General features: G+C 39.6%; 1 protein-coding gene and 1 long non-coding RNA gene across 2 annotated transcripts; both read left to right on the top strand.

The window, feature by feature from the left end:
• The first annotated feature begins 3,802 nt into the window (after positions 1–3,802).
• Positions 3,803–8,554, top strand: LOC100604897 (cytochrome b-c1 complex subunit 7). The gene is made up of 4 exons (XM_003268330.4): positions 3,803–3,896; positions 6,243–6,314; positions 7,531–7,697; positions 8,337–8,554. Exons 1-4 carry the CDS (start codon positions 3,878–3,880, stop codon positions 8,412–8,414), a joined length of 336 nt encoding a protein of 111 aa, XP_003268378.1. The 5' UTR covers positions 3,803–3,877; the 3' UTR covers positions 8,415–8,554.
• Positions 8,555–8,965: 411 nt separating this feature from the next.
• LOC115830661 lies at positions 8,966–12,471 on the top strand. Its single transcript, XR_004026208.1, has 2 exons — positions 8,966–9,787; positions 9,870–12,471. It is a non-coding gene; the product is annotated as an uncharacterized LOC115830661 (long non-coding RNA).
• Positions 12,472–15,856: the final 3,385 nt, after the last annotated feature.

The following is a 15,856-nucleotide window of genomic DNA, read 5'->3' on the forward strand; positions in this document are numbered from 1 at the left end:
CTCGGGTCTCAGCTGATATTGGAAACCATTTGATACTGTAAATTTGGGTACATATACTGTGGTAGATCTTTCATCAAGTTCCTAGTGACTTAATTCTTGTTTGACCTTTTCCTTCCTTCTTAGGAAATACAGCAAGCTCAGAGAAGGGGAGAGAGTTGGTTTACTTTAAGTTGGTGCTTTGTCATTCTAGTGAAGATGAAAACAGTGGAGGATTTTTAAAGTGGTTTCATTATAAAATGGCTTTATTTCCTTTGAACTGTTACGAGTTTCCAGAGCATACTACATTAGTCATCTAATATCTACTGCTCAGATAATGCTACAAAACACACTTCATTTTGGATTATCTACATTGTTAACTTCTTGAACACAGATATTCACAGTTGGCTAAGAATCAGGAAAAGGAAAGTGGAGTTTAAAGATTAGGGGCAATGAGATATAGTGAAAGGCTTAACTAGCCTTTGACTTATTACCAGTAAACAAAGATTTGTTTTCCATTTACAACATGTGTTATCCTGGGCAAATGATTTCATTTTTGAGTCTTTGCTTTTTTATTTGTAAAACGAAGCATCATGACTTCAGTGGTCTGCCTTATGATCACCAGATTGGGTAGACTGTTAACACTGGTGGCCCCCATGAACCACACCTGGTATTTGTACTCTTGTGTAGTTAGTCCTCTCCCACACTGACTCTGGGCGGATGTGATTTGGCCCAGGGGACATTTGTCAAGCAGAGGCTTAAGAATTTGCACATCAGGGCTTGCCCTCTTGGAACATTTGCTCTTGGCACCCTAAGCTCCTGTGTAGAGAGGTCTGGTTACTCTGCTGGAGAAACTAGGTGGACAGATGTCTGGCCAAACCCAGCTTTTTCAGCCATGCCAACTGAGCACCAGACATGCATGAAGAAATTATCTGGGATGTCCCAGCCTTAGTAGACACTACACTAAGCAGAACGACCCAGCGGAATTCAGAATTGGGAGAAAGTTTTAAGCCGCTAACTTCGGGGGTAGTTTGTTGTGCACAGAGTTTTGTGGTGTGCTGGATGCCCTTTAAAAAACCTCATGAAAAACTAAATTTGTAATCAGTCAGGGCCAGGTATAGTGGCCTTCCTGTTACATATTTTATTCATGCAGCCGACATTTGAGTTCCTAGAAATAGTGGTGAGTGTAGCATAGATATGTGCTTTCATGGAGTTCTCCAATGGATGAGATCAATAAACAGGAAACAATAAAAAATAAGCTGGGGACACCATGGAACCATCCTGTCCTCTCTTTCTATGGCTCACAACCGCATTTTGCCTTTATGAATAACCCACTGAACAACCTTAGCAGTCAGAATAGGCAAGTTGTGCTGATACAATGAACAATCCTAAAACCTCAAATGATTGAAAAGCCACAAAAGTTTTTATCTTATACATGTCTCATAGGACCACAAAGGCTCTGCTCCACATCGTCTTTAGTGATACAGGTTAACGTATCCTGTCTCCATCATTTCTGGAGTGTTGCCAGTCTATGGAAAAGGAAAGAAATGTGAAGAATTGCTCTTAAAAAGTTTTCACATTTTTCTTGGCCAAAGTATCACATGGCCATGCCTAACTTTAATAAGGCAGAGAGAGGCAATCCCTAATCCTGTGCTGGGAGGAAAGAAAACCAAAAATAGTTTTTGAATCAACATTAATCACTACCAGCAAACATTCCGTCTCTCTAGCTTAATTCCTTAGGAGCTGGATTGTGTGACAATTTTGGGTTTCAGATCTTTTGATATGTCTTTTCTTGCCACCTTCACCTGTAACCAGCAAGCTAAAACTTAAAGGGTGGAAAGGAGGAGAGTTTTTTGAGTACCTACCCTCTGCAGGGCAATGTGCCAATGTACAAATGTATTGCATTTCTTCACATCTTTCAGACTTCACTTTGGCTAGTGTAAGATAGAAGAGATCATTCACCAGCTTTAGTGCTGCATACAGGACTGGCTAATAGAAGAAATATGGTGGCAGCATGGAGATAGAAGAAAAAGGAAAATCAATAGAATTTTAGGACTGGAATGTGACTAAGATCATTAAATCTAACCTTTTGAACTTACGATGAAACAAGCTTCTATTCTGTATTGTCCCAGCTCTGAGCTTAAAACTGAGGGGGAAAAAAAGATATCACTGAGTAATGGTAGAAGTTCACCAGTAACTATCAGTCATGCTAGCTCCCCGCAATTGTTTTCTGTCTCTAGATGTTTATGCCTAAGACTTCGCATATTGGGGCTGAGACCTTAAAAGTGAGAAAATCTATATACTGCTCTTTTGTCTTAAAATTGTGTGCAAATTCTGCAATACATCTTAGATTTAATCTTTAAAAACCTTTTCTGCTGGGCATGATGGCTCACACCTGTAATCCAGCATTTTGGGAGGATGATGTGGGTGGATCACTTGAGGTCAAGAGTTTGATACCAGCCTGGCCAACACGGTGAAACCCCGTTCTCTACTAAAAATACAAAAATTAGCGGGCATGGTGGTGTGTACACCTGTAGTCCCAGCTACTCAGAAGGCTGAGGCACAAATCGTTTGAACCCAGGAGGCAGAGGTTGCAGTGGGCCGAGATTGTGCCATTCAGCCTGGGTGACAGAGGCTAAACAACAAAAAAAAGAGGTGAAAAAAAAAAAAAACCCAAAACCTTTCCTGACCTAACCTTCCACTAAAATAGTTAGATGTAGATCTTCAGCTGGAGAAACCCAAGGCCTGAAAGGCTTGGTGTCTTTCCTGGATTAGTAGTGTAGCAGTGTAGCATATAACCCTAGAATTAAGGAGCCCCAAATATGCATCTGGATTTTCAGATTCTGGAAGAAGAACCTGGACTCTTCTAGTCATGTGTTCTTGGACAAGTTATTCAACCTTTCTGAGCCTCAGCTTTCTCCTCTCTACAATGAGATAATTACAGTACTTTTAGAATTAAATGATAGTATAGGGGACTGAGAGATCACCTCCAACCCTCCCTCCCCTTTGCTTTTATGTGGGCTCTTTGGTTGGATCTAGGAACCAAATTGACACATGGCAGATTAACAGGAGAAAAGCATTTTACTAGTTTTACATGTACATGGGGATCCTCACAAGAGAGTGAAGTGGCCAATGTAAGATGCCTTTATACTTTTTACACGAACTACAAATCAGAAGAAAGGGGATCTGGCTAGGGACAGTAAATTTCTTATGGAGTCATTAGGAGAAAAGTGTGTGTGATGGGGTGTAAACTTAGTGGAAGATAAGGGTTACTTCGGAAAGTATATTCAGGTCCAAAGCAGCCCCCAGTTTCCAGTCTCTGGTGATAGGTGCTATTTTCTCCCTCTGGTAAGGGACGGGTACTGCAGAGGAATCCTGGAGGAAGCTTTATGGCTTGCTGCACGCAGGAAGAGATGGGTCATCAAACCCTTTCTGAAACCACAATTTCTCCAATATTTTCAACTCGAAATAATCAATGTACCAATTCCATATATTTTTGGGATGGCACATCCATCAGTCCTTCAATAGAAAATAAGACGATGCCCTTAAAACATTTAGCTTCCTGCCTGGCACAAAGAGCTGAATTAATACTGTCCATAGCTATTAACAGCAAGTAACAGAACCCAGCTTTAAGCCTTGGTCTCCTAATTCCTGACCTGTGTTCTTCCCATCACATCACAACCAATGCTTCTTAGAATGTAGCACGCAAAATGCCCCGCCTACTCCATTGGCCTCACCCTGGCCGAGAAGTGCGCACGCAGGTGCTCAACTACAGCCGTCAGAACTCCGCCTGCGCAAGCGGCCCTTCTCGGTTCGCGATGCGACGTAACGCGCCTGCGGACTGGGCCCAGCGTGTCCTCTATGACTTACCCAGAAGGCAACGCTTCTTTTTCTGGTCAAAATGGCTGGCAAGCAGGCCGGTAAGTAACTGGGGGTCTTCTTGGCGGGCGTCGTCGCGCTCCACCGTTTATTTTCGCTGCAGGTCGCTCCGTTTTCTCTCTTCTTTAAGTGGCCAAGTTTGTCGAGGAAGGGAAAGTGGCGGCTTCAGTCCAGCGAAAAAGACGTGCTTCCCCACTCGTTTGCTGTCCCCAGGCCGGGCTTGCCTGTATAGGATTGGGATGTTAACCCGCTGTTTGTGAAGGTGCCCGCGGTGGCTCTGACAGCCCTGGAGTTCCAGCTGCCCGTGCTCGGAAGTCCTTCCCCTCGGCCTTAGAAAAGTTAAAGGGTACAAGAGGATAACTAGTGGATGACTTTCAACCAGAATGAGCTCAGTGCTTTCTATGACCCAAGTGCTCTGTCGTGTGCAATGGCCCTGTAAACTCTCTTGCCATTGCGACGAGGGAGATATTAATTTCCCTTTTACGCTGATAAGATAACTGAGGCAAAGTGACCCAAGAAAGTAGAATTGGAAATTTCATTGCACCCCTTGCGCTTCTCAGACTGCCAATCAGAGACAGTTGAGCAAGGGATACAAGCGACGCTTCACGTTGACCTTGGATTATCTAGAACGTCAGCTTGATCAGTAGGTTTGGAGAAATTTGAATTTATTGTAGGTTCAAACGCATTTATTGTGGAGTAGAATGCAGATATTACTGGAATATTTAAAACAACTTGAACATTAAGTTGGGTTTTCCCTATTTTTTTTTCTTTTTTCTTTTTTCTTTTTTGCTAATCTCTGCCCTCTGGCGGTACAAGTTGGAGTAGCTTTTTTTTTGTCTTTGAGACGGAGTCTTGCTTTGTCGCCCAGGCTGGAGTGCAATGGCACAATCTCGTCTCACTGCAATGCAACCAAGTTGGATTAGCTTTAAAAAAATGATCCTTTTCTCCCCGCCTCCAGCAATTGTGAAGCTGTTAGGAAATATCAGGTTGCCAGAAACATCCGTTAACCTAATTGACGTTGAGCTTTTTGGGGGTGGGGGAGACTTTTTAAATAATTATTTTATTAATTTGGCAGATATTGAAGGAGTCTTACTAAATTCAAGACACTGCTTCTGTGCGTGTTTGGGAACTACATAGACCAGATCTCAACTCCCATTAGCTAACTCTGACCTTGGGTGGGATCACTTCTGTAAGCCGGCTTCCCCTTCTGTAGTAACAGTCATGTAAATAAATCAGCTAATGTTGGTGAAGCAAATAGGAAAGTGTTTGGTGCACAATAAGTGCTTAGTGGATATTATTATAGTCACTGATAGGTGGTTGAAAATAATCTGTCTTCCACAAGTATGTTTGCAGATTGTTGACTGATACTTGTTTTTCTAGCAGCAGTTTTATACATGACTCTTAATTTCCAAGGAGATTTGCTAAAGCCACGTAATCTGTAGTGCACTGAGTTTGCAAGCAAGGAGAGTTGAGTGAAAGGAGAGTTTGCTTTCCTTCCTTGGTAAGGGCTAACCCTAGACAAAATTTTAAAAGAGAATACAAACTTGTTCTACCTCTCCTTTTGTAAAATGTCTCTCCTAAAATGTCAGATACGGTCCTGCTGTACTTGGACCCTGCTGGGTTACTTCATCAGGCTCAGCCCTGTTCCCCAAAGAGTTTTAAAATTACCGATTTCTCATCCGTTTTCAATATCCATTCCCTTGGGGGGAACTTAGTTGCTTAGGAGGAGGTAAATGGACTTCTTTTACAAATCCATATTAATGTTTAAATGACTAATGGTATCAAAATCCTCCCCAAAATACATACATTTTTAAAGAATGTGGCCAAATGAAATAACTGTAATATCGAGTAAAAATTTTAGAGGATGAGGGTCATTTAGACCTGCCAGTCTATGCTGAAATCTCACTCTTTCTTTTCCTACAACTCCAGCTCTCTTGAAATGAAAAGTTTACAATTATTTCCTGTGATCTATTTATGAAACTACAAATGATAGAAATTTCCAAGTCCTTTTCCTATCTCCCACCCCTTCATTTCTGAAGGTAACAGGGCAGGCATAAGGGCACACGATGTACCTATGGATCTTTTGTACATTCAGTGTTTGAGTTTACCCTTTTCTTTCATGACTTGCTACCATTTTCCTGCAACCACTTTTGCTCATAAATAAAATAAGCACTTTTGATCAACATTTTATAGAGTATAAACTTTTTGCTTTTAAATCTAATTCTTTTTGATTAAATTCTTACTGTATATACTATATACTTTTAAAAGGAAATTTATTTCTATGTTTGCATTCATCAGCAAGATAACCGAGTACTGGTTGCTTGCCTGTCAATGTGTTCATATAGTTATAATTAAATTGTAGCAACTAACAGTGTGACAATTATCAGTTTCAGCATCAGGCAAGTGGCTGGATGGTATTCGAAAATGGTATTACAATGCTGCAGGATTCAATAAACTGGGTAAGCAGCTGTGCTGTTTAATGTTTTTTTTTGTTGTTGTTGTTTCTTTGTTTTTTTTGTTTTTCTGAGAGTATTGCTTTTGCAAGTGTTACTGTTGTTCCAAAAACCATTTCAGTTCTTGTATACATCAGAAGATTTTAAAATTAAATCACATTATGTTAAATCCAGTTCCTTTTTAAAGTTTTTTTGAGAGGAGAGGGACGAAAGCCTCTAAAATGTTCGACTGGGTAATGATTTAAGTAGTAAGACATTTTCCTTCTACACCCCCTCTCCCAACTCTTCCACTTAAAATTTTATTTATTTGTTTATTTATTTATTTATTTGAGGCGGAGTCTCGCTGTGTCACCAGGCTGGAGTGCAGTGGCGCAATCATGGTTCACTGCAACCTCCGCCTCCCAGGTTCAAGTGATTCTCCTGCCTCAGCCTCCTGAGTAGCTGAGATTACAGGCGTGTGCCCCGACGCCCAGCTAATTTTTTTTGTATGTAGTAGAGACGGGGTTTCACCATATTAGGCTGGTCACGAACTCCTGACCTCAGGTGATCCACCTGCCTCGGCCTCCCAAAGTGCTGGGATTACAGGTGTGCACCACTGCGCCTGGCCTTCCACTTAAAATTTTAATTGAAATTATATAAACATTGAAAGTAGAGAGTTTTCGAATATTAAAATTGTATCACGTCCATGCAATCATATGATTCCTAAGCTTTTTTAGAACTTTGTCATTTACCATGAACTTCATCTTTTGCTATTGAAGCTTGAAGAAAGTGTAAGCAAAAGTCACTGTTCTTAGCATACTATCTTTTTAAGATTCTTTAATACCTTGATCTCAGATTTAAACTATGAGAAAGTAGAGATGTGGTTTATTAATGTGTGTTTAAAAACAAAGTAAACATTTAAAATATTTTGTAAATGGTTTAGATAAAATATGAGTTTTGTGGCATTGGATTTTAAGAGGCTCATATATTGTTTCCATAGTCTAGTTCAAGAAGTAACCCATTATATCAAGTAATAACTCATTACTTTTAATGGCAAAACTGCAATTACTTTTGCACCAACCTAATAATGTATGAAATGCATTGAATTTCCATTGAACCTAGTGATTTGAATTCGATAGTTCACCAAAAGCTGTAAGTTATAAGTCATAAAGATATTTTACTAATTTAAAAAAACCGTGATTTTTGAGATGCATGTGCAATCTAACTTTGTCGTCTACCACAGGGTTAATGCGAGATGATACAATATACGAGGATGAAGACGTAAAAGAAGCCATAAGAAGGCTTCCTGAGAACCTTTATAATGACAGGATGTTTCGCATTAAGAGGGCACTGGACCTGACCATGAAGCATCAGATCTTGCCTAAAGAGCAGTGGACCAAATATGAAGAGGTAGCACAGCTTTATCTACCTGACAGTGTTGCTCATTAAGGATCGAATTTTAGAAACAAGAGAAACATGTTCATTTGCGTAGCATTAGAGTTGCCTGAGTCATGTCAAATAAATATGTGAGGTTAATAAAGCAAATGTTATTTCCGTTTTAGAAGAAAACCACATTGAGTCTTATATGTGAAGTGATTCTTCTGAAATTACTAAGCAAGTCTCTAATGTAGAGAGCCAGGACTAAAATCCAGGTCTGTTGCCTCCCAGGTCATTGTTGTTCCACCTCTGCACTCTGCTTCCTACTTAGATGAAAAGATCAGCCCATTGAGTGGCCCTCCAGATCCCAAGAAGAGCTTCTGTGAAGCCAACTCTCACCCCTTGAACTGCATTGAAACTAGGCAAAGGCCTGTAGACACTCATTTCTTTTTCTTCCCGAAAAGACTTCCCTCTCATAACCTATCAAAGCAACTTACCACACCATCACCAGATTGGACATTTTAAAAAGCAGATAGTTCTTAGGTTGAGAATATGTTTTCTAAAATTGGAAATTAAAAAGTAATTGCTTTTTTCTTGTTATCGAAGACCTGTTGAGTGTTTGGGATATATCAGTATGTGATGGTAACATATAATATTTCATTCATTCTTTAGGAAAATTTCTACCTTGAACCGTATCTGAAAGAGGTTATTCGGGAAAGAAAAGAAAGAGAAGAATGGGCAAAGAAGTAATCATGTAGTTGAAGTCTGTGGATGCAGCTGTTGTGAAGATGGTTAAACTTGAAACAAACCATTTTAAGAATTATTTGGTCTGCAGATGTTTAACTTTAAATAAATGTCTATTGTAATGGCTGGAGTTTTTGAATTCCAAACCTTATACTAAATAACTACTGAATCCATTTACTGTTAAATTTTTTTCCAAACTTTCAAGATATACTTAGTTGTGTTTAACTGCTACCTGGAGCTCAGAAAACAAAAAGTAGACGTTAGAAAAATAGAAGTATAAGGACAAATCATACTTGTCCCCATATCCCAGTGACTTTTCCACTTTGGAAATGATTATTATGAAGTTTAAGGGTTGGATACTAGTCAGTTAAAAGTTTTAAGATTATAGGGTAATTTTTAAAAATATAGATTAGAATCATTGGCGAGGCACGGTGGCTCACGCCTGTAATCCCAGCACTTTGGGAGGCCGAGGCGGGCGGATCACCTGAAGTCAGGAATTTGAGACCAGCCTGGCCAACATGGTGTAACCCCGTCTCTACTAAAAATACAAAAAATTAGCTAGGCATGATGGTAGGCACCTGTAATCCCAGCTACTCGGGAGGCTGAGGCAGGAGAATTGCTTGACCCCGGGAGGTGGAGGTTGCAGTGAGCCTAGATCACACCACTGCACTTCAGCCTGAGGAACAGTGGCTCTGTCTCAAAAAAAAAAAAAAAATAGGATTATTCAATGTTGTCATCATTTCCACTCCTAAATTCTGAAATGCTTTCTTTGGTAGAGATGAAAATGTGGAGCCATAGCTAGTAGAGAAAGAACAGTAGGACCTGCAGCCTCCCTGGTTTTCCAGGACAAGTCATTGCTATGTGTGGCAGGAATGCCTTACCTTAAATAACAAAACTGTGAAAAACAAATTTGTGTTACACTTAAAATTTGTAAAGCAATGAGAAATGTGTGTATCATAAAGAGCATCTTTAAGTTTTTGCTAAAATATTAGCCTCTTAAATTCTCTAGGAACCCCCTCCCCCCCTTTTTTTTCTTTTTGCTAGTCATTTTTCTAAACCTATCCTGAAATCATGTCAATTTTCTTTTGTCTGGTTGAAGACAACTAGATCACTGGATAATGGTTTTGCTCAGGTCACATTGTGACAAGGTTTTAATGTAGTCCTACTTTGCAGAAGGAGGCCAAGAAGATGGGCTGTCTAGAACCCCCTTTAAAAGCATTTGTCTATTCAGAAAATTTTCCTGAGTAGCTCTCTACAAAGGCTCTTTTGATTGTGATTTCAAGATCACTTTTGCAGGACTCTGGTCTATTCGTTCAGACGTCTACCGTGCACAATTACAAGGAGACTACAACTGAGGCATCTCAAAGAGCACTGTCAAGGTGTGTAGGGAGCTGGGTGGGTGGAGGGAGGCTGGGCTCTGACCCTAGAAACCATGCTTATGAATGCTGTTAATATTTAAAGCAAGCCTAAGGGCACTGCTGAAGGACAGGGGAACAAATAGAACTGACGAAGACTGAGGTATAACAGGAACCCCCAGGCTATCCACCTGCTCAAGGTAAAGTGTCGTATTACATAGGGCAACCTCTGATTTTGTAAGAGTTCTTCCTAAAGCCAAAGTGTATGCCTATTCTGTGTTTCCAGATTACTTCATTCTTCCAAATGAGAACAAGTGTGCAAAAGTTCTTTGAACATTAGATGAATGTTTTGTGTTCATTATAAATTATGGTTATCGTCCTGCTTGTTATGAAGACTAAGAAAGTAGATCTAGTATTTGGCTCACACAGGTGAATGGGTGAGAATTTGTTAATCCATCAGTGAAGTCCTTTCATTTGAAAGAGGGACTTTCTATTATCAAAAGCTGTCCTGTGAAAAATCACTATGAGAGTGCCTGAAACACAGGCTTGTCCTGTAGACTGAATGGTAGAGTGATTCAGAGCTAATTCTGGGTTAGACTGCACAGGTCTGAATCTATTTGCTCACTGTGTAGTGCTTTAGGAATACAGTTTAACCTCTCTATGCTTCAGTTTGTTTGTCCCTAAGATAGAGCTAATGATAGAAACCTACTTTACCCAGTTGTGAAAATTAACTGACTACATGTCAAGCACTAACAGTTTCTGGCATATAGTATGCATAATGTAAATTATGTGATGAGAAGCGAGAAAAAATAACTTGGGAAAACGCTGAATATCATGAAAGTCAAATAGCTAACCAGTAGCTAAGGTCCAAGGTCCCCTCTCTTCCTTTTGTGTGGCACTCTTGTTTCTGGTTCATCTACTCCCCTTGGGTGTCACCTCCTTGAGTGAAGTACCTGCTGGAGATGAGAAGAGTGGAACTGGATCTGCATGACAACTTTGATTAGGATGGAGCTAAGACTTGGCTATCTCTCTGTTTTGTGTTTTGGATGGGTGACATTTTAAAACTGCCAACATTCAAATCCTGCTAATTTGCTTTGTACAGTTTAAAATGTTTGATATCTTTTGTTGTTTAAAGTTTGAGATTGGTTTTGAATATACAGTTTTCCTGCATTTTGAAGAAGGTTATGTTTGTTTACCCTGAAGTGGTCTATGTTCTGTTTTTTTGTTTTACTATACTTTGCAAAAAACAGATGGCTGGCTTATGTTCACTGTTGTGGTGCACTACCTAGTATCACTTGGTCTTCCTGTTGTCAAGATGTAGGAAGCAGCGTAAGGGATGTTGGGCATTCAGACCCCCAGTTGCCAGCTCTGGTCCTAGTTCCAGATTGCATGGAAATATTTGATAACATTCCTGCACTGAGTTATCATGGTCTGAATATTTATGTGATGCTCTACGAGTGGCACCAAAATGTTAGTGATGGAATTTTCACTAATGGCACCTTTTCCTGTTTTTAAATTCTAGAATCTTAATAAATCCAAAGTGTACATTTTGGTAATGATTTCATTTAGCTATTTACTTTAAGGACTCCCTTTTCAAGCATTAACTCTGCACTAATTTTGACTTATGAAAAGATTCAGCAGTAAGAATAAAAACTGGGCCAAAGCCCAAAGTAATAATCCTTCACAAATAGGATGGAGTTTTAAAAATATGGGCATCGTGTGTGTAGCTTTGAAAATAACCAAAGTATTTGGAATTAAAAAGTTAGGTGAACATAAAAATTGTCATAACCAAATCCTTGACAGCTTGATGGATGAAGAGCAGATGGGTTTACGCTGTATGGGAGGAGGCATGGATTTTAGGAGGGACAGCGTCAGAGAGGGATGGTTAGAAAGTGAGTAAGACAGGTTGCTTTTTGGAAAACAAGGAAAGTCCCTTTATTAGAACAAGGCATGAAATTCTGCCACTAGGTGGCGATGCCCTATAACTTTACAACTTAGGGTACATCACACCAGCACTATGGAAGATTTCTCCATTCTGCACCCCACAAACTCCCTCCCCTCCCTCATTTTTCAGGATGACAACACCTTAGAGGTTTATGGCCATCAGGAGAATTTACTACTAAGCTATATACTGATGTAATGAAATCTAATATATGTTGTGCAATGAATTATGAGATGTTATTTAGTTTCAGGATTTTATTACTTCAATCAGTTATGACCATATTTCCTTTTATATGATTGCTCACTCTTTAAACATACCAGATGACTGTATAAGGAACACCTAATAAAGACTATAGATGTTAAAATATTTTAAATGTTTTAATTTATATGCCATAATTTGTTTACATTCTGGTTATACCGGTGTTCATATTAAAAGCCATAACATGTTAGAATCTGAGATCTCAGGTCGGATAGTGCCTCTAAGTTATATTTTGCTAAGAAATTTTATTGTATTAGCAATTGAGCAGGAGAAAAGAACTGAATCGTTATAAGGTGGTTAATTTTTAGCATAGATGTCAGAAAGCCTGTTAATATTCCAGAGGCTTATGATAAACTATTTAAATTGTCATTCTGGATTCTGATTATATCTCCTACAGAGAAAGAGTGTATTATTTGTTGAACTTTTTGTTTGAATACATGTGCCTATTTTTGCATAAATGTAAAAATGTAATTTTAAAATAAACCCCTGAAAACTTCTGGTAACATTATCCAGTTGAATAATTGTTCTGTTAGTATTCTAAATATTTTAAGAAAATTTAATACATATCTGTGACAAATTATATTCACAAGCCAAACCAAAAAAAGATAATTATTTGTTTTACAAAGGAGTCAGCTTACAGTTTCTCTCTTATGCATGCATTTAAAATGTGGTTTGCCACTAAACTGGAAACACTGATCTGAGGCCAATGATTTAGGCAAGTCATTAGTCTAAAGATTGGCTTCCTCAGCTATAAAATGAAGGGCTTTGACTAAAAAGTCTTTTTCATTTCAGTACCAAAACATTCTGGGTCTGTGATTTAACTTATGCTCTTTATTGTTGGGATGAACTAATACTGGTGGAATACTAGCTTTGTACTAGGCACTGTTCGTATGTTGTCTCTTTTAATCCTCCCTGCAACCTTCTGGCATGGCTATTATAATGCCCATTGTATGGAAGAAGAAATTGGGCTTTGAAAGTCCATTTTATGCTTGTTCATTACATAATTTTCTGGGTTTTTTAAATTGATGTACGTGTTTATGTTCCAGGCTAGGCAGAAGCTAGATAGAATATAGCAGCCTCGTCACTGTTGAAATCTGGGGCTAGATAATTCTTTGTTTTGGGGGCCTCCTCTGTATGTTACAGGATATTTAGCAGCATCCCTGGCTTCTACACAGTAGATACCAGTAGCACCTCCTGCCTCCAAATGTAACAACCAAAAATGTTTCGAGACATTGTCTGGAAATGTCCCCTGGGGGAGCAGAATTACCCCCAGCTAAAAACCACCAGTGTAGGGAATACAGAGAAAAACCAAGATGGTAGAGACAGGTATGTAATCAGATGCATGAATATGTAAACATATATGTACATACTGTGTGAATTGTCCACAAAAAGTATGTACTAGGTACTATGGAAACATGGAGAAGGTAAACTAACTAAACCTGGATGGGAATCAGGGCCTCTGATAATGTGGCTGATTCCAGAAGAGTAAGCAAAGTTAGCTAAGCCAAGAAGATGGTGAAGGGCTTTCCAAGCAGAAGAAAATGAGCAGGAAATGCTCAAAGGCATGGAAGTGCAGGGTGTATGTCTAGGGAAGGACAGGCAGTTTTGCACTGATGGAGTGGCAAATGTCAGCTGGAGAGACATGGGAGATAAAACTTGAAAGGTGTACGCCATATTGAGATGCCTGGACTTCATCCTGTGAGCAGCAGAGTGTTTGGATAGATTCTGGGAAGTGAAAATGTTGGGGCAAAGGGGATGAATATTTGAAGTTTTTCAATACTGGACTTCCAATTTGCTTTTCAAAAGTTTATAATAATTTATTTTCATCTAAGCAATCACGAGGGTCCCTTTATTGCATTCCTGCCTGCACTGAGTGCTCTCATTAAAAGCAATCTTTGTGAATTTGGTTGGAGAGTTTCTTGTTTAAACTTGCATTTCTTGGATTGAGTAGCTAGACCTTTTTCCATATGCTATTATCAAGTTGTTATTTCTCTTTCATCAATTTTGTTCATGTCCTTCACCTATGGGCCTATTTTTAATTTTCACAGCCTTTTCCTTATTTGTTTAGTTTTCCTCTTAGCTCCCTCTTCCCCCTTCCCAAACCTGGGTCAGTTCTTATCTATTTGTATGAGACCTTTATATGTTTAGATAGTACTTCTTTTACTTATATTTGCTGAAATGATATTTTTATTTCATTGTCTGAATTTTATTTGAGGTTTTTTGGATGCCTTTTCAACTTTGTTCATGGTGGGTTTTGTCAAATGGAAGTTTCTGATTTTTATGTAGTACAAATTCTCAGTCCTCTCCTCTGTGGTTTTGCCTCTGAGATCATGCTTTGAGAAGTCCTCTCTTTATTCCAGGCTTTCATAAATATCCAGCAAGGTTTCATCCAGTACTTTTAGGTATAAGAAACAAAACCATAAATCTTCAATCCCTCTGGAGTTTAGATATATGGTGTGAGCAGAGTATATTTTTGAGAGATACAAGGAGGTCCAGTTGGCCTGACTGGATATCAATTAGATGTGTAGGAGGTGGATGTGAGGAAGGGTAAAAGAGAGGTCCGGAGGGGCTCTACGAACACGGGTGTGTTAAGGGTGATGCAGCCTGGTAATCAGCCCCTTCTATGGGCTTGTCATTCTGTGAGATGTTGGCTGTGCTGCATATTCCAAATCTACTCTTGTCCCTTCTGGATTCAGCTCTGTACCCCAGGAGAGATAAATTGATGTAAAGACCGCACAAATAGACACTTTTGCCTTCTGGCTTCTGGCTTGGGCTTGGCCAGCCAGTGTGGAGAGGGTGAGAGAGGGCAGATGAGAGAGACAGGGATGTTTATTCCCCAGCCCACGTTCCTATGAAGAAAGCTACAGCTCCTGTCAGGCAGCCCCTCTCAAGATTCCTACAGCTCTCCCTTCCATCCCTCCCTACTGTGCTGTCTCTATCAAAGTTGGATGTCCTTGACCTTGCCTGCCCTTTGTTAATTGTCCCTTCATTGGACATTCTTTGGTTTGCCTGATTGGGTGTGCCACACTTTCCTGCCAGGACTCTGACTCACACAGAACTGGGCTGCCCTTGAGAATGGCTGGGTTGCCCCATGAAAGCACCAAGTGCTGCCACTTGGAACTGGTTTGTGGTCTGTTCCTGGAAAACCAAAGCTTGCTTCTTTGAGGTTAGCTAACTCATGCCCCAGAGTCAGACTCCAGGAGACCACACTAGTTCCTGTTGAAGGGAGTGGCCTTCCAAAGCCTGGCTTCTACAACCCCCACTTATCTGCCTCTACCTATGATAGATCTGCTTCCAATCAGAGACTTACTCTTCTACACAATTTAATGCAGGTAAATGCCAGTGCTAAAAAGATGCCATATGATAGAAAACAGAAGGTTTGTCCATTCTGAAAACATTGTGTTCTCTTTCCTCCTGTTTTAACTCCCTCTTCCCCAAATTCATTCTGCAAAATTCTACCTCTAACCTTTGTTCCTTCTAGTCTCAGTCCCCTGCAGTGCTGCTAGCAATCCTAACCATGCTGTCTGTCTAAATTCTAGCTTTACTTTAAGACAAAAATTAAATTCTGCCTACTGGGAGAAGCTCTTTGTCATCCCCAGGCACTTGACATTTCTATTTTCTTTGACTTTACAAAGCACTTACTGCTTCAACCAATCATTTATTATTTAACAATAATGAATACTATTTACCTAGTGTTCACTGTGGGCCATTTCAGGTTTCATTTATTCCTTGAAAATTTTTCCAAGATGAGTACAATTATCCTCTTTTCATAGAGGCTCAGAGATGTTAGGTAATGGGTACAAGATCACACTTTGCCAGTGAGCAAATGGAAAGTTAAATTCTGTCTTCCTTGAAATTGCTATGTTGTCTTTTTTATTTAAGGTGTACAGCAT

The sequence above is a fragment of the Nomascus leucogenys genome, chromosome 16 (genome assembly GCF_006542625.1).
Source record: "Nomascus leucogenys isolate Asia chromosome 16, Asia_NLE_v1, whole genome shotgun sequence".
NCBI classification, from domain to species: Eukaryota; Metazoa; Chordata; class Mammalia; order Primates; family Hylobatidae; genus Nomascus; species Nomascus leucogenys.

Bases quoted from the DNA above. Each gene is read 5' to 3' on its own strand.
- LOC100604897 (XM_003268330.4), top strand. The intron at 6,315-7,530 runs GTAAGCAGCTGT...CGTCTACCACAG, and splicing joins TGCAGGATTCAATAAACTGG to GGTTAATGCGAGATGATACA. The intron at 7,698-8,336 runs GTAGCACAGCTT...TTCATTCTTTAG, and splicing joins AGTGGACCAAATATGAAGAG to GAAAATTTCTACCTTGAACC.